This window comes from Ambystoma mexicanum, chromosome 8, assembly GCF_040938575.1.
Source record: "Ambystoma mexicanum isolate Mex_15411 chromosome 8, UKY_AmexF1_1, whole genome shotgun sequence".
NCBI lineage: Eukaryota > Metazoa > Chordata > Amphibia > Caudata > Ambystomatidae > Ambystoma > Ambystoma mexicanum.
Genome location: NC_090929.1, coordinates 777609568 through 777628247, shown reverse-complemented (window position 1 = coordinate 777628247; position 18680 = coordinate 777609568). Strand labels below are relative to the sequence as shown.

Here is an 18680-nt window from a genome sequence, read left to right as displayed (position 1 = left end):
GATAGTACTTGTTGTCACGCCAGATAAATCGTGTAGATTATGCATTGACTTCAGAAAGGTGATAGCAGTCTCCCAATCCAACAGTTACCCTATGCCCAAGATAGATGACCTGATTGGTTAATTGGGAACCGCTGTTTTGCTCTCCACGATTGATCTGGCGAAAGGATACTGGCAAGTCCCTGTTAATCCAGAGGACAAAGAGAAAATTGGATTTTCCACCACCATTGTACTTTTTCAGTTCAAGGTGGCTCCGGCTATCTTTCAAAGGTTAATGGACCAAGTCCTCCGGCCTTATACATCTTTCTGTAGGTATACATTGATGATATAATCATCCACAGTAAGTCATGGGAAGAACATTTACACCATCTATACCTAGTTACCAGAGAATTGAGGAAAGCCGGACTCACAGCAACTCAAGTTCAACCCCAAACAGAGAAAGTAAAAGCAGTCAAAGAATCCCCAATATCCAAGACAAAGAAGGGTTTTTCGGTTTATTAGGGTATTATAGATGTGTCATCCCCAGTTACTCATCTATTACGCCTTGTCTTACTAATAAACTCAAAATTGCAGAACCTCAAAAGGTAAAATGGAAAGAAGACCAATTGTGTTTTGATAAGCTGAATCACATTCTGTGTTGTGAGTCCATGTTGAAAATGGAAGATTTCAACAGGGAATTCATGCTACAGACGGATGCTTCACACATTGGCTTAGGGGCAGTTCTTTTACAAGATCAAAATGGCATTGAGCACCCTATTCTTTACATTAGTAGAAAGTTATTTCCTCAAGAAAAGAACTATGCCACTATTGAATTGGAGGCCCTGGCAATAAAGTGTGTGATAACGTACATTAAATACTATTTGATTGGTAGGAAGTTTAGACTGATCACAGATCACGCTCCATTAACATGGATTAGCCCCCGCAAAGACACCAATGCAATAATCATGTGCTGGTTCTTAGACCTGCAGCCCTATTGTTTAACAGTACAACACAGAAAAGGAAGCAAACATGGCAATGTAGACTTCCTTTCCCATTTTCCAATAGGTGCTGAGAGAACCAGCAGCATTAGCAGAAGGGTATGTTTCATCACTGATGTATGGCATCACTGATCTCCCAGCTGTTACCTCCTCGGCCGGCTGCCGCTACTAGATCCTGACCCTGGGGGCGGCTATATGAGGTAGAATGACATGGGAGGAGACAAACTCCAGGGAGATTTCATGGCTTCATTGGATGAAACATGGTATCCCCCCATTAGCCCTTGAAGACAATCCTCTCATACCCAATACCCTCATGGCCTGTTGCCATACGTCTACGCCTCCCCATAGGACGAATAAGGAAAACCTTTCCCAAAATCATATAGATCAAATTTCAACTCTGGTATACTTTGTTGAAATTACAAGACCGCCTTCTTCAGTTCTAAATGTGCATCATCTAGAACTGGTTTACCATTTGGAACTATTGAAACTGATTATCCAAGCCTTTTGAACCAGCCATCAACAATGGACTTCTTTTCCCAGAATCACCCGAATACTGGGACGAGGAAGAGCGAAAGAGCAGTGCAGAGGAGTAGAAGCCACAGGCCCAATGAGCTCTAGTTGTTTTCCAAAAACACCTGTGCCTGGGAAATGCAAAGAACGGAGGCAAAGTGGTAGCAGCTGTTGCAGTTGTTGAGAGAAAGTGTCACCTCTCGCGTGGCTCGAGATTCAGAGAAGCACAGACCAGTGTGATGGAGCCGAGAGGCTCACATTCCAGGATGAAGGGGGATACTGCAAGGCCAGAACGTGCTGCAGAAACGTCAGGGTCTGGGGGAAGACTCCTGGGCAGCGAGTTCACCCAAGGATAGTGAGGAACCCTGGCCGTATGGGTGAGCATGCCAAACAATAATAATAGTAAACAGAACGGAAGAAAGAGTGAAAGCAAAGAGACAAATTGTGAAACGAGAAAGTGAATTGCAAACAAGTCCCCTATCAGTATGTGAATGTATGGAATGCTAATACATGGGGAACCGGAATCAGATAATATATCAAGAGGATATATTCAAAAACAAAGGGAAAGTGCAACTGTTGATGTGGAGAGAGACATTGGGCCTCATTATAAGTTTGCCGGTCTGGGAACTACGGTACCAGTAAGCATGCCGGTACTGTAGTTCCCGGACCGGCAAACTACGAGTTGTGCTTGCGGGTGCCTTTCTGCCCGCCAAGTCAGACCTGGCGGGCAGAAAGGCACCTGCGAGCACAGCATGTCGGATGCACCGGCACCGTTATAAACGGTGCCCGTGCATCCAACCTCTCCATTCCCATCCGGCCCAATGGAGCCGAATGGGAATGGGGAGCATCTTTTTTCCGGCGCCAGCAGATGGGCAATTACCGGGTCCAGCAGGGCCGCAACGAACCGGTAATTGCCCATTTGCAGGCTGCGGAAGAAATTGCAAGTTTGGCGTCAGCCTGCTGGTTTTACCGGCAAGGCTACCGCCAAACTTGTAATGAGGCCCATTGTGTCAATATAAGAATCACTGGCAGGAGAGTACACCAGGCAAATACAAGTGTGTGAATTGAAGAAGTCCTGGCAGGGGAGTATACCAGGCAATTGCAAATGTGTGAATACAAGAAGTCCTGGCAGGGGAGTATACCAGGCAATTACAAGTGCATGAATATAGGAAGCCCTGGCAAGAGAGTATACTAGGCAATTGCAAGTGCATGAATACAAGAAATTCTAAGAAAGAATATTAGAACTGTGCTGATCAGACAAAATGGAACAAAGGGCCTCATTCCGTGTAAGCCGGTAAACATCTGTTTATACCGCCAATGCACGTGCAGTGGAAACCCTGCCGAGCTACAAGTAGATGGGCACACACACACACCTATGCCGGAAGCAGCAATAATGGATTGACGGTATCAACGGATGAATGGAGAAAACATCTGACATTAGTGGACCAGAAGTGGTGTCCCTACCAGATCTGCTCAAGAATTGCACTAAAACCTGAATGGCGGTAATACCGGCACCGGAATCTGAAATGCTGCGAAAACTGGAAGTAGGCCGCCAGCCATTGCAAAAACCAGAATCCACCTCTATCCACTGCACTCCACAGCAATCCAGGCCCTGAAACACTACAAAAACATGTCCCAGCAGCACAGCAACCCAGGCAAGGACCTAAGCCAACACAAACCTAGGTTTGCAGATGCTGAACTGACAGCCCTGGTGGATACTATGCTGCAGTATGCTGAGAAGCTGTTTGGAGCAATGCAATGCAAGACAAGCTGCCAGAGAAAGAGCGCTGTATGGAGTGAGGTGGTGGCCAACGTCACAGCTGTCAGGACCATCCCCCGGATGAGAAAGGATTGCTGCAAGAAGTGGCACGACATGAAGTCCAAGGTCCGCTCAGCCATTGCAAAGCATAGGAGGGAGTGTGCAGCCACAGGCGGAGGCACCGTGGAGCCCCTTTGACTCATGCCGTGGGAGGAGTGCCAGAGCAGCATCCTGCACATGGAGGGGATTGAGGGCATTGGAGGCACTGAGGCTGGAACAGCGACACAAGGACAAGGCAGTAAGTACAAGTGCATGCACATGTGCATCACCTCCCTTTTGCATGCCTCCACCATCAGGGTGCCGGGCAATGGGCAAGCCAAGTGGCCTGACTCATGGCATGGAACGCACTGTCCACCTTCGATGGCTGTACTACCCCGATAGACATACAAGCATGCCCATTGCATACATCCCGCATGTACCCCCAGCCCCATCCATGAACCTCACTCCTGCAAGCCACTTAAACAACAAGACCCACGTGAAACACACGTCAGCAACAACACTGTGGCCCACACTTCACGGGATGTGTATAATGCATGACTCAGGACATGGTTGATCTAGATACAGGGTGAGTAGCTTGTGGTCCCCAATTTAGATCAGCAGTATGATTCATTGTTTTTCCCAAGAAAATGTCAGTTTGTGCAACCCCCCCCCTTCTTTTTGATAAGTCAATATTGTTTTATCTTTCTGCCCCCTATAGGGTGACCTACCACACCTGCCCTGAGGAAGGCTCAACCACGGATGCCACACACATTGGCAAGCCGAAACATGATTCCATGCTTGGTTTATTGACCTATAGAACAGCATTGACAACTGTTTTTGATTTTACTTACACATAGGCAGACAACAAGGCTGTGTTTATTAATTAACCATGGCAATACTCTCCATCAATCTACCAGGATAATTTTGTATGCACCCTGCTAGTCCATTTGCAGTAGACACTTATCTTCTGCACAGTATCCCGCTTATAAGAACTAATTCATTTTTTTATTGTTTTGCTAGTGATGGTTTATACTTTGTGATTCAGGTATATTTTGAATACTTTGTCTCGTTTCTTTCTTTTTTTCCTCTTTCTTTTTTTCAAATCTATGTTTAAGGATGGTTTATGAATTTAAAAATGTATATTTCTTTGCATGTAATCAAGTTTGTATTAAATTAAGTTTTGCACTCTAAGGATTTTTCTTTTGGTTTCTATGTGCTTCTTTGAGCGCTTTTCTTCTATTACTAGAAATAATTGTAATTCAATGACAAGAATGATGATTGTCAAGGCCGTGAGGCTCCCTAGGTTTGTTTAAGACTATATTTTGCTCCATCATACGTTTGCACAAGGGGGCTGCCCTGTTGTTTGTTTGAAGGTGTGGCCTTTTTCACCTGCTCCAGGTTGCATTGGGTGCACCTGGATGCATTGGGTGTACCTGTGGCCTAATATTCCACACCTGCATGTATTTTCTGCTTTTTACCGTCTGCTTTCAGGTGGGGGTTTCGCCGCCTAGCGTTTGCCTGTGTTGCTGCCATTTTTTGGCCGGTATTCCCGGATAGGTGAGGCTTGTGATGTGGCAGTGTTGCCGTAGTGGGGGTGTTCCTGCCAATTCTTTGGGGCCAGTCAGTGCACAGCGGTACCGGTTTCTCCGGCACCTTACTTACCGTATGACTGGTGCCACTGGTGGATTTCCCACCTTTGGGGGCTCCACCTAACGCATAGTTTGCCAGTCCGGTAAAAGTGGCGGTATACTGTATTGCCGCCACTTTTTTACCGGATCGCCTGACTCTGAATGAAGCTCAAAGTCCCGACAGAAAGGAAAAACAGGAAGTCTGAAAGAAACAGAATTACAAGGCTAAGCAGCTTTATTTATGATAGTGCTATTGTGTCAGGAAAGACACAAGGAACTGTTGTATGAAGAATTGTTTATATTTAAGAGGAATCCAGGCGAAGGGAACCACCCTCTGGAACAAGGACTCTTTATCCTTTGAGAACCTTTGAGTTGGAACCATTTATTCTTCATTTACACACTCTTTTCCAAGCACCTAGGGTTAAAGACATTTTCCTTTTCACCTTATAGTTTAGTTTATAGTGTGAGGGGCAGAATAAAACTTTTGGACACAAGGACAGATTTGATTTTGACATCCTGACACAGACAGATCCTTAGTTTTGGTTTTAGGTAGGGAAATTCCTCTTAGAGCAAGGTCAGAGAAGCCTTTTCTTGACCCTTTTATTTTCAATAAAAGTCTTTAATCAAAAACATGGGTAACTTGTGTCTGGGTTTCATTCCTGACTCCTCACATGGCCAAAACTGTCCACATCCTCCAAGACTGTGGCACGTCCTACCTAAGCATCTCCGCCTGGAAGTGAATATCCTGACATTCAGTAAACTACTCAAGTCCTGGTTCTTTAAACAACCAACTTGAAAGAAACAACAACCAACCAAGAGCTATGCAACAGATATCCTTCCCAACCCAGGACCATGCCAAGTAAATGGACATGGGGTTCAGCGCGTCACGAAACATGTCATAATTTGAGAGGAAATTAAACTAACATGTGTTACCCATGCGAGGAACAGAATTAATGGAATTTCCTTGCAACGAAAGCTTTGTATATAAAAAAAACAGTTTCTCCTTCCAAATGTTTCACTGACTTTTAGTTTACAAGCTAGGAAAAAAAAGGAACCAATATCAACACAGCCAATGCCAACAAGGCTCCAAAGGACGAAAGAGACTTCACAAATGGCTAAGGCCTCTGCAGAATCCAAGATGGCAGTCTGTCTTACTTTAAGTTCACACCAGCCCCTTTTTTGCACACATGACCACAAACACTTGGCCCAATCAGAGAGCAGACCTGCCCCCCCTCCATTGGTTCAACCAATGTAATTAAGCACCATCCAAGAGGTGGAGATATGAAACTATAAATTCAGCTTGCTCATTGAGGTGGTGTGGGGTATTTGAGAAGGAGTTGGAGGGAGGTGTTAGTTTGGTAACCAAGAATTCTTTTGAGAGGATCACTGGGGGAGAGTGTTGGAGGTTGGAAGAAGAAAGTTACAGTTGAGGAGGAGAGATACCATCTGTAGAGAGTTAAATTGAAGTGACTGGAGAGGAACAGATAGCATCTGGTGAGAATTACAATCAGGAGGTTAATGGGAAAGAACTATAGTTTGGAGAGAATTATATTGAGGACGTTGGAGAGAGAGCTACTATACGGAGATGAGTAGGATGGAGGAAAGCTAGTGGGAAGAGACAACTACAAGACCTTAGAAGGAGGGAGGAAAACAGGTATCCCTACCAGCCAGCAAGGTAAGGGAGTATCTAGCAGACCAGGTCTGTTCAGGGCAGGCGTCAAAGGCAGGAGGAGGAACAAGTCATTTCAACCTCTATCAGCAAGGTTATATCAGGGGTAGCCAGGAGGCGAAAACCATTGGGATCAGTACCCTAGAACAAGTAGGTGGTCAGCTTGCCAAGCATGTGCCTAAAACCCAGCAAGAGCGTATCATTTTTGTTTGTGTCTGTCACTTCTCAAGGAGTACCCAATAGTTTGCTCGGCTGGATGTCTTTTGGCCTCAGAGGCCCCCTTCTACGAAGTTGGCAGAAGAGGGTTCTGAATTCTCAAATACCTTCAAGACGTAGATAAAGATCTAGGTAAGACATTGGACCTGGGCCGGGACGAACCCAAACCGAGGACTTTGTGAGAAACCTTTTCTTTGCTCACCGTTACCATTGACGAATCCCACTTCCATTCTAGGTATCTAAATAAACTGTGTTTTCTAGAAAACTACATACTTGTGCACATCTCTATGTGCTTCATCCTGCCTCTTGCAACTAATATTTTTAAGTTAATACAATTGTACTTTTTACAGAGCCTAAATTGGACAGGTTACATAAATATGTTTTATGAAAGTAGTCAGCAGAGTACTAACAGGAGTTGTATTTTGCTTCCAAGGAGTTTGAACTGGATGTTGTGGCCGTAGTCAATGACACAGTTGGTACAATGATGACCTGTGCCTATGAAGACCCGAACTGTGAAGTTGGCCTTATTGTAGGTAAGAAACATAAGAAAGTTATATGTTTATTAACAGTATTATCTAGTATTGTCTACTAGCACAATGGATCTGAAATGTACTGAAACATAGTGTCAATACTACTTTCCAATTGCAAAACTTGAATGAAAACAAAAACCTTTTGGTTTTATGCTAATGACATACTGCTTCAACAAAACCGTAATTGCATCTTCTAGATTGAGTTTCACCTTGAAATTAACAATATTCTAGTGGTTGATATTTGAAGATTTCACTCAACTGAAAAATGAGAAGTGTAATGAACCTGCTGCCGATAGTAACGATGTTTGCCTCTGGCCATCCTGCATATCCAATCAAACAGAACTCCCTCTTGGACATTCGCTCTGGTCCGTATACCCTGTTGCTAGTGCTGACCTGGATATCCTCTAGTGCCAAATGATCCTCCGGTGTGTTTACTAGGGAAACTGTCTCATATACCTTAATGCTGAATTAAACTGAAAAAGTCTTATTCCACTTCCCAAATACATCAAATGGTAGGAAAAGACTCTGGGATCTTCTAAGTGGAACCATTTGATCCAAATATGCTAGAGGTGCCCTTCTCACCTCCGGTAAATTTCAGGTTTCCTCTTCTATGGGGAAACGAGAAGCTAAAAAGGAATGAAGTGTCAGATCCTAATCCAAATAAAACATACACTTTGCGTTACAATGCAGGATCAAAGTGCAGAACCAAGGAATCTTCTTGGAAAAAACAAAATGTATGTGTAGTGTAGAAACCACTGGAAAATGACCACCAAGTACTGTTGTAAGCCACTGAGACAGCAAAGGTAGAGTGAGTATTTATTTTCATAGAGCTGTTCAGAAATAGATAGGGAAACTGGCAGAGCATCCCTGTCCCAAAAATGTGGACCTCAAGCGCACAAATCTCAGAGAAGTTATAGGGTTACCAAAATAAGGCTGATCCAGAAAAGTCAGTACGAGGCATTAAGTCAGTTGCATTATCAATAAAGTTCCTAAAGAGCATTCTTCAACCTTGGGGGCCATTGATTTACAGCACCATGTACGACCTGTACAATACCACGATGATACAAACCACTGCCTTCGGAGGACCTTGCATTATGTGAAATAAGGCCTGATCCTGCGACTGACGCTTACTTGATTAATGTTCTGGTTTTCCGGCAGTGACACATGCCTACATTAGTGATGTCTCTTGTTTCACTTCGTGTTGCGGCGACCGAGGCAGAGGCTAACAACATGGCCACACAGCCTTATGGGTTTCCATGTGCATGCCAACCAATCAGATATCTCACTGCTCTGCTTCCCCAAACATGGCTGCAGTCGTCACGCCATCTTCCCAACTATAGCTGCAGTATCTACCGTGGCTCTTGTACATCCAGGGCCCTTTTAAAATGTATAATATTGACAGCTTCAACATTTTTCGTCCTTTTCTGCTCTCAGCACAACCTCCCTATATCATTTTTCTATAATTTCTCTTTTATTGATTTCTGTTTCTTTCTACATCCAACCCGAGTCTCATCACGCCTTTATGTCGTAGTTCTAACTGCTTAATTATGTTTAGCGCATTTAATTGTTGCATTGCATAGATGTATGCATCAAAATTTCCCATTAAAGATATCTAGTGACATTATTTTTGCACTTTATCTTGTATTTCATCATCTTCATAATACCTATTGTGGTCGACTAACACAATTTCTTTATTATCAACTCACATCAGCAACATGCATTCTGTGAGAACATGAAAGGAGTTTTGGAGGCTTTTGTGGTAGCAGCTCCTCCAACAGCATGGACATGTGAGGACAGTAATACCAAGTACAAAAATCAGAATGATCTACTTGTAAGAATTGGGCAATTTAAGGATCTTGGTGGCTTTATTATTCGGGAGAAAGCCCACTTTTTACGACATGTGGTAGCCCCATTGAACTTTATGCTCGCTTTTCTCTGGTTTGGACTTTGTTTTTCTGCCAACCAGGCTTAATCCCAAACCTGACTGAGTGATTCTATTTTTATATCATCTGCCTCAAGAGATCTTAAGGCAAGTGTACCACAAAGGTGCCACATAGTGCCCCAGAGAGAGTAGCCTATGTTAGTCATGTTGCCAGGCTCTAGGCTCATGATGGCTTTTTCAGGTGTGCAAAATAGTTCCACATGGTGGAATACATTTTACCTTGCTGGATCATTATTTTTAACCCTCCTCCATTCACCAAAATGGATGTTGTCTTTGTTTGCCTCGAAGACCTGAGGGATCACATGACATCCTTTGTCCCTCTTTGAGTGCCTAAGAGAAAGTGAACCATCTTGGGTCACTGGATGCCTCTATCCCAGGATTGTGGGCTTTAGTCATCCAGAAATCAGCTCTGACTGGCATATGCAGATGCCTGTCTGGGATAGTGTAGATTCCTTCCTTTGCGTGAGAGACCGTTCCACAATGTGTGTATGTGCTTGGAGGGTTGGCCTGGCGTTTGCTAGCTACCCATCTGTTTGAATGATTATTGGTGTGTGATTGGGTGCTGTGTTCACTCACTGCTTCCTGAGGAAGATATAAGCACATCCCAATTCCCACTCACCTTGCCTACTGCTATAACTCTGACCTGCATTCCTGGAAAGCCTGCTGCTGGAGGATAGAAGCTTTGCACTGGCATCTTTTGAAGCTCTCAGGAACACACAACAAATGTCTGCTTCTCCAGATGACCAAAAGGAACCCTCTTTGGGGATATCTGGATCACATATCCTGATCGAAGGCCACATCTCCCTGTAGATTGTGACCCTGCCTGCATTGCTGGAAACAGATGTGGTTGGCCTTTCTTTGCAAGTCTTTCAGTGCCAACCCGACCAGAGAATCCTAATCCCTAATTCCATCTCCCCTGACTGGGAAGCCCCAGGGGCATGTACTGCTTTTGTTTCTTAGATCACAGTGCCAAACTTGCTTCTCAGTCCTGCTTCAGTGTCTGGCTCCTCCACCGTGTCACTTCTTTAACTTTTCTTTAATATTGTTTTTTCTTGTCTCTTCAAGCTGATCCCATTCACTGAAACCAAATTCTATACCGCAGGATGACATTGGAAGCATGCATCGAGGACTACCACTGATCACTGTCAAACTGCCTTTCTGCTTCTGTGGCTCTGATCCTCGACCTCAGAATCCCCAGATCTTCAATAATCAGTGTGTTGTCACTAGAAACCTTGGTGCTCATTGACCAAGGTCCACAGCAGCCTCCTCTGGAAACCATCTGCTTCAGATCTCCTATCTATCGGTCACATGGTATTGATCTACTGATCTCCGGCTTTGGTGGCAGATCTTTTCTTCATGCTTCTCTTCTTCAATCTCAAGAGTCTCTTGTGGGGCTTACTCCATGGTAACTCCAGAAACTTCTGTTTGGGACACTTCTGTTCAAAGGTAACTCTTTCCTGCCAGAGGCTTCCCCATATCTGCACTTCTGGTCTTCCTTGGTCCTTCCTAAATGTGCTGGTCTAGATAAGAAAACTATTTACAGACCTGTTTCTAGATTTTCTTTTCTAGGAAGGACTCTTATGGAACTCTAAACAACCAACTCATCTTGAAAATGCTTCTCCTTACGTGGCACATTGTGGCAGATTTTCTTTTACAAAGTTTACTTAATAGTAAGTGTAGTGATTTTCGTTTTAGCCTTTTTAATATAAAGATTATATTTTTATACAGATATAGTGTGTGGAGATTTTCTCATTGGGGTTAAGTGAAAAATGTATACTGTACCTGTTAACCACAGTATTCCCCTTCTTGAGTGTAAGACCTGCGCGGCTCTGTCACGACTAACACTTGAAGAGCCCGGTGAGCTTAACGGATCACTAGAAATACCCAAGTCAGGAAGATACACCTGAAGTAAGGAAAATCTCCCCAACATTGTTGACACAGTTTAGTCATTTCAGTACAGAGAGTGACTGTTCAATGTGCTAATTGAAAGGCATTTCTCTCACAAGCAAATGCTGGTTGCAATATCCTTGACCGTTTATGCACTTCCAACAGGTTATCTAAGCAATAAGGAATAAGAGGGAACCAATGAAATCTAATTTCCTGTTTTAAATGCCCTTCGAATTTCAATTCTGCATGCCAAAATAGATTGTGTCAGGCAGAGCACAAGTAGAGCCAAGTGGTCGTTTGGTCTTCCACCTTATGCTTTTTTCTTTACTTTGGCGGCCTGCTGTTAAATTGCCATACACAGAGGCTTTCTTCTGCGCAAGCAAAAGTGCATCACTTGGGGATTGCATGGCAACATTGCACATAAAAGATGCCTACTTTCATATTTCAATGTTGCTAGTGCACAAAAAGTACCTAAGATTCAAATTGGGCGACACGCACTACCAATTCAAAGTGCTACCATTCCGTATTCCATCAGCACCCACAGTGTTCACAAAGATCCTAGCAGTGGTTGCCGCCCACATCCAAAGGCAGTCAATTCCAGTGTACCCTTACATAGGCGACTGGCTAATTACTGGGTCTCACCCCAGAGGTGCCTATAAAACACACAACAGTCAATCTGTTGTTCCAATTGGTCTTTACCATAAACTAAAATAATTCTAGTCTAGTGTCCAGCTTTAAAGCAATTCCTGAGGGCACTAATCAAAACAGACAACGGGCTAGTCATCCCTTCCAAAGAGAAGGTTCAAAACATGCTGTTTCAGACACCTCAGTACATAGCTCGTCGTCAGCTGATGATACGAAAAGCAATGCGCCTACTAGGAATGATGGCTTCCTGCATCTACCTGTTACCACACACCAGACTGTGCTTAGGCCAAATGCAAGAGTGGCTAGCGAAACAATGGTTGCAAGCAAGCGGATTATGGGATGATCTAGTGGTGGTTTTGCAACCTCTGGTTCAATCACTACAGTGATGGAACAGAAACGATCTGCGAAAGGGAAATCCTTTCAACACACCAGCAATCAAGGTTACTCTAACAACAGATGCGTCAATGAAAGGGTGGGGAGCACACTTCCTCCACCACACTGCTCACGACGCGTGAACACAGGCCCTAACCAGGGAACACATCAACCTTCTGGAACTGCTAGCAGCACTCAAAGCTCTTAAAACTTTCAAGACTTAGTTAGCACACAAGGCAGTCCTAATCCTCACAGATAGCGTTACAACCATGTTTTATATAAACAAACAGAGGGGATCCCGTTCTCCAGTGCTGTTCAAACTAGCCCAGAACATTTGGAAGTGAGCAATACATTGCAACATGTTTCTAGTGGCACAACATGTTCCAGGGGAACTCAATTCTCTAGCAGACGTGCTAAGCAGGAGTACAATGCTACCCTCAGAGCATGAATGGCAACTACACACAGACATGCTAGACAATGTCTTCTCAAATTGGGGGTTCCCAGAAATAGGCCTTTTTCGCAATCTTGGATTATGCACAATGGCCAGATTATGCGTCCAGGTTTCCCCAGAAAGGCACCAAGGGGAATGCACTTCTGATGAACTGGTCAGGGAAATGTGCATACGCCCCCCCCCCTAAACACCTCTTCTTAACAAAATAGTCACCAAGCTACACTGGGAAAAAGTAACATTAATCCTGGTAGCTCCCATTTGGGCGCGGCAGGCATGGTTCTCCCATCTTCAAATTATGTTCCTGTGTCCTCCCATAAAACTACCCTGTCCGGACAACCTGGTACCTCAGGATCGAGGGGTAATACTTAACCCATACCCTCAGGCGCTGAACATAACTGCTTGGCTCCTGAGGTCATAGAATTTGGACATCTAAACCTAGATCAGAGTTGTATGGAAATACTCAAAAAAGCATGTAAGCCTAACAAAAGGCACTGCTCCTTTAACAAATGGAAATGTCTTGTTTTATGGTGAAGGACAAAGTCTCCCAATCCAACTGACTGTTCACCATCAAATATAGTCATCTACCTCCTTTACCTACTTGACTTGGGATTAGTCTTTAACTCTCTCAAGATACACCTAGCGGCTCTCTCCGCTTACACCACATCTCAAAGCAAAGCATTGTGGTACTAGGTGCCCGTAGTTAAAGTCTTCATGGAGGGCATAAGAAACAATACCATCCAATTTCTAAACCTACTCCCGGCTGGGACCTCAATATCATACTTACAAGGCTCATGGGTGCCACCTTCGAGCCAATGCAATACAGCATGAGATAAAAGCAAGTGATTAGCACTTATGAATAATGTGAAAGCTAGGTGGTAGAAAAGAGCGAACACCACGGAGTAGGTTGTGTGAGATACACGTTGCGGCAAAACCAAGAGACTGCCAAGGAGAATCTGAAATGAGTGATGATTAATGACACAGGTTGAGAGAGAGAAAACCTGTGTAGGACTAAAGCCTGAAGAATAAGAAGCATAACAAAGTGCCAAAGGGTTATCCGTTGTGTGACCTGTAATGGGTGGGCCGTGCGGTCTGACAACTGCACCTAGACTGAGTGAAGAACCCTGCTTGAAAAGAGCCAAGTAAAGATAAAGATGCTGTATTGTATAACCGTTGCTGAAGTGAATGAGAAAGATAGCAAGCTATGTGAACTTTTGAAAAGCTTTGATGATTAAGAAGTTGAACTGGAACTTTTTTTAAAGTCAAGAGATTTGAATTGATTGTAGTTTTGAAGCTGGAAGAGCTGACTTCTTGGGTAAGGGAACCCCAAGACGTTGTGAACTGTGGTGAACTCTTGGGGAAGGGAAATCTGCAGCCTTTTTGGAACTGTTTTGAACTTGGAGAAGGAGAAGCTGAAAATAAGCCAGGAGCTGGAAGAAGCTCATAACTTTATTTGGAACAGTGTTTCTTTTGTTTCTGACATCCCTAAACATTGTATATACTTAGTTGTGACGGCATGTATTGGTTTTGGACACAGACAGACTTTTGAGTTGAACTTACTGACACAGACTATCCTTAGTTTTCTTTAGGTAGGGCAATCCCACCTTAGTATAGGGCAAGTTAGGCCTTACTCCATCCTGACATTTAAGAAAAATAAACCATTTATTTAGAAAATTGAATCTGTTATCTTCGTCTTACTTCATGATGCCTTCACACCCTCCAGCTTTTTACCAGAGAAAAAGCCTCACCCTCACCACCAAACCTGTACTCTGTTGTCTGTGTCTTACTTCATGATGCTTTCACACCCTCCAGCTTTTTGCCAGAGAAAAATCTTCCCCCTCACCACCAAACCTGTACGGCAGTGCAGTAATGCAGCAGTAACAGAATTACTGCCATGTTACTGCAGTTCATTGCCGCACTGCCGCACTTGTAGTGAGGCCCAATGAGTCCACACAGATCAACACCAGTCAATCCAGTTAGACAGTAAGTATACAAATACAATTATTCATTAGGCCTTTAGTTTACACAATGAGCCTATAAAAATCCCAGGTAAGTATTGTCGCACACAATCCTTAACAAATATATTTCTGAGGCTTGTTGATCTGCTTAGAATCACATGCTTTTCATAGGCCGACATCTAGTGGAAGTTGCAGAGTATTACACATGAAGTATTTCGAAGTTCAAAAAGGGACGTCAACAGGGCGTGACTGTAATACTATCCGTAGTGTGACGTACCCTGTACCCATGATCCCTCACGTGTCGAGGTCCCTCCGATTATTTTTCTGCCATGATGGATAGTCGTATTCTCACAAATTCGGTAGCAAAAGTTCTTTTTGAGTTCATTCCATCCTAATCTCAATTGTCAGTTATCGATCAAAACACTTCAATCGCGACTGACCTCCGGAGCCCTCTCAACGCCTGATCCGAACGCTGAAACAGAGGTCCACTCCGACGACGGGCTTCGGCCTACATCTGGCTACGGCCTTCAGTAGGTAGAGCAGGGGGACTGATCCTTTGCTGTTGGGAGAATGACTGCCCCCATTCCCTGCCCCTGCTGTCTTTGTCGTGTTGCCTCTGTGTCCGCCTTCCGCTATGGTGCGTACTCCATTAAAATGTTGCCCCAAGTGCAATAGAAAATGTCAGTGAAAAGACACACAGAGTGTGTAACCACTGCCTTGCACGTAACCGTTCATCATGTCAACTCTTTAGGACTAAGCATTGGGATGCACACGCCATGTTGGCAGAGTCGGAGGCCGCTGCAGGTATCTTTGAATCAGACACGAAGGCTGAGGCAGCCGAGACTCAGATTCGGAGCTCAAAGACACCACAGAGGAACATCCCAGTTCCTGCACGCCTGTCCCCAGTCTCGAAAGGCAGTCACAGCGTGCTGCTATGAGGAAGCCCTCTGGCGACGATGGTGTACAGGCACTCACAACCACATACCCCAAAGCCGTTCCTTGATTGACCTATCGACGGAAGGCCGCACGCCGGCGGTAGGCATCTCTCGACCTACCGCTCCACCGCCAGCTAAGCCTGCTGTTGTTCTGCCTCAACACCTACCACAAGGCATTTGTGAAGACACCCTGGCGAAAGCCGTGCATAAACACTGTTTGGCGGCTGAGGCGAAGATACCGAAACAGCAGTCGAAAAAAGAAATCTTGTTCCCCTACAGAAAAACACCATAAAGAGCGGCCTGCTCATAGTAAACAGACCCCTGAAACCTCTGAAGACTATGAGGAAGGTTCGTCACCCTTGTCTGCAACCCTTCCCAAAAATGCCCTAGGGAGAACCCCCAGAGTTGACTATTCTACAGAAGACCTAATGGTTACCCCTAGGGGAACCCCTGAAGTGGCAAAAGCCCCCATGGCAGAAACTCCAGTGGGTGCAGCTTGGACTCAGGCAAAGTTTGAAGAAACTATGGGGAAAATCTCCTTTTTTGCAGACTTTATTAGTAAATTGCCCACACCACAAAAATCTGTGGAGCAACCTTCAGCGCCAGTGGGACCTACTCAAGCCCAACGCCGCCCCCCTTGCCCATTCCTCATCATACCTGTGCGCCCAGGGAGGCTTCACAAAGTTCTCAGTAGGGTGACCTGCAGTCACATCAGACTAACCAGGATATCTGGGCTGTCGACCAGGATGATCCCGACCAATATGGCGACACCTATCAACAGGACCAGGATAACCCGGATCTCATCTTTACAGATCCTACCAACGGCTCAGCAGTCAAGAGCGGCCATACCTCCCCTATGGAGGTCCAACTTCTTTATAATGAACTGCTTAAGAATGCAGCTCATCATTTTGGAATTTAAACAGAGGAAACAAGTCCAGAAAGAACCGACTTAGTTGAAGATATCCTCAATGAGAAAAATCCCATTAGTCAGACTATCCCTCTACTGGAATCCATCAAGAAAAGGGCCTCTCCATCCCTGACTACCCCCTCACTCACTAGGGCAGTGAACACATGGGTGGAAAAGATATTTAAACCATCGCCATCTGACCCTCTGTATATTAAAGGACATGTCAAGCTGTATTCTCTGGTCGTTACTACTATCAGAAAGAGAGCTGGTTTTCCACTCGCCACCTCCGGAGCACCTCCCAACAAGGAGTGTAAAAGGTTCTATAGGCTGGGCAAGTGTATCACTACTTCTGATCCATTCATGACCAGAATAGCAAACAATACTACCCTCTTTGCAGCTATAACAGCACACAGTGGGAGGATGTCACAAAACATCTCGACTCTGTGCCAGAACATGCACAATCACACCTTCTCAGAGTGGCCACAGAGGGCAAACAGGTGTCTCAGTATATCCTAAAATATTTTCTAGACTCGGCTGACACCTCAGGGACAGTCATCGCTGAGGGAACGCTCCTAAGGAGGCACTTGTAGCTCAGAGACTCTGCCTTCAAGCCAGAAACACAGGCAGCGCTTATCAACATGCCTATCGAAGAGGCAGTCCTCTTTGGTAAAGCCTTAGATGACCAGCTGAAAACCATGAAGAAAGACCACAAGACCATCAAAACATTAGGGCAAATATCAAATAAAACCTTAATTCAAAAGGGGGTATTCAACACACGCTGACATTTTCGGACGCAAGCTTTCAATCCACTGTAGGTACCTTTGGTGCCTCATTTTACAGCCCCCAGGAGCAATCGTTCTACCAACACCAGAAGCAAGGGTTTTGCCATGGGAAAGGGCGGGGCAGAGCTGCCGCCTCTAGAGGCACAGAAACCCCTGCCTCCAAATGACGGGCTGATCCATATTCCCTCTCATGCGCCCCCGGTTGGAAGTTGCATTACACTATTTGCCCAGCAATGGGAGGGAATAACCTCAGACCGCTGGGTACTCAACACAGTGACCAGGGGATGCTCCATGGTTTTCCTAGAAACACCTAGCCACCATCCACCTCGAATAAGAAAAATGTCCGCAGAACACTTCAACATCCCGCAGGAGGAAATCAAGATACTAATACAAAAGGGAGCTATCAAACTTGTGCCATTCCTGAAACAAAATCAAGGTATTTATTCAATGTACTTCCTTGTTACAAAGAAAGATCTAACAATGCATCCAAGTGCTGGACCTGTGCCCTGCAAACACGTATGTGAACCCCAAGAATTTCAGGATGACAACGTTGCAGAAGGTCATCCCACTACTGAAAATGGGGGATTACATGGCAACATTGCACATAAAAGATGCCTACTTTCATATTTCAATGTTGCCAGTGCACAAAAAGTACCCAAGATTAAAATTGGGAGACAAGCACTTCCAATTCAAAGTGCTACCATTCCGCATTCCATCAGCACCCACAGTGTTCACAAAGGTCCTAGCAGTGGTAGCCGCCCACTTGCGAAGGCAGTCCATTCCAGTGTACCCTTACATAGACGACTGGCTAATTACCAGGACTCACCCCAGAGGTGCCTATAAAACACACAACAGTCAATCTGTTGTTCCAATTGGCCTTTTCCATGAACTAAAATAATTCTAGTCTAGGATCCAGCTTTAAAGCAATTTCCTGGGGCACTAATCAAAACAGATGACAGGCAAGTCTTCCCTTCCAAAAGAGGGTTCAAAACATGCTGTTTCAGACACCTCAGTATGTAGCTGGTCGTCATCTGACGATACGAAAAGCAACACGCCTATTAGGAATAATGGCTTCCTGCATCTACCTGTTACCACGCACCAGACTGTCTAGCGAAACAATGGTTGCAAGCAAGCAGATTATGGGATGATCTAGTGGTGGTTCTGCAACCTCTGGTTCAATCACTACAGTGATGGAACAGAAACAATCTGCTAAAGGGAAATCCTTTCAACACACCAGCGATCAAGGTTACTCTAACAACAGATGCGTCAATGACAGGGTGAGGAGCACACTTTCAAGACTTAGCACAATAGGCAGTCCTAATTCTCACAGATAGCGCCACAACCAGATTTTATATAAACAAACAGGGGCAAACCCGTTCTCCAGGGCTGTCTAAACTAGCTTAGAACATTTGGATGTGGGCATTATATCACAACATGTTTCTACTGGCACATCATGTTCCAGGGGAACTCAATTCTCTG

The 18680-nt window shown here is 44.7% G+C and overlaps 1 protein-coding gene across 1 annotated transcript in view; it reads left to right on the top strand.

The window, feature by feature from the left end:
• The window catches only part of HK1 (hexokinase 1), a 1159884-nt gene that overhangs the window by 738650 nt on the left and 402554 nt on the right, over positions 1 to 18680 (top strand). Inside the window, exon 14 of the mRNA XM_069610605.1 lies at positions 7229 to 7328. Coding sequence (XP_069466706.1) covers positions 7229 to 7328 — 100 coding nt within the window. The remainder of the gene's footprint in view (positions 1 to 7228; positions 7329 to 18680) is intronic.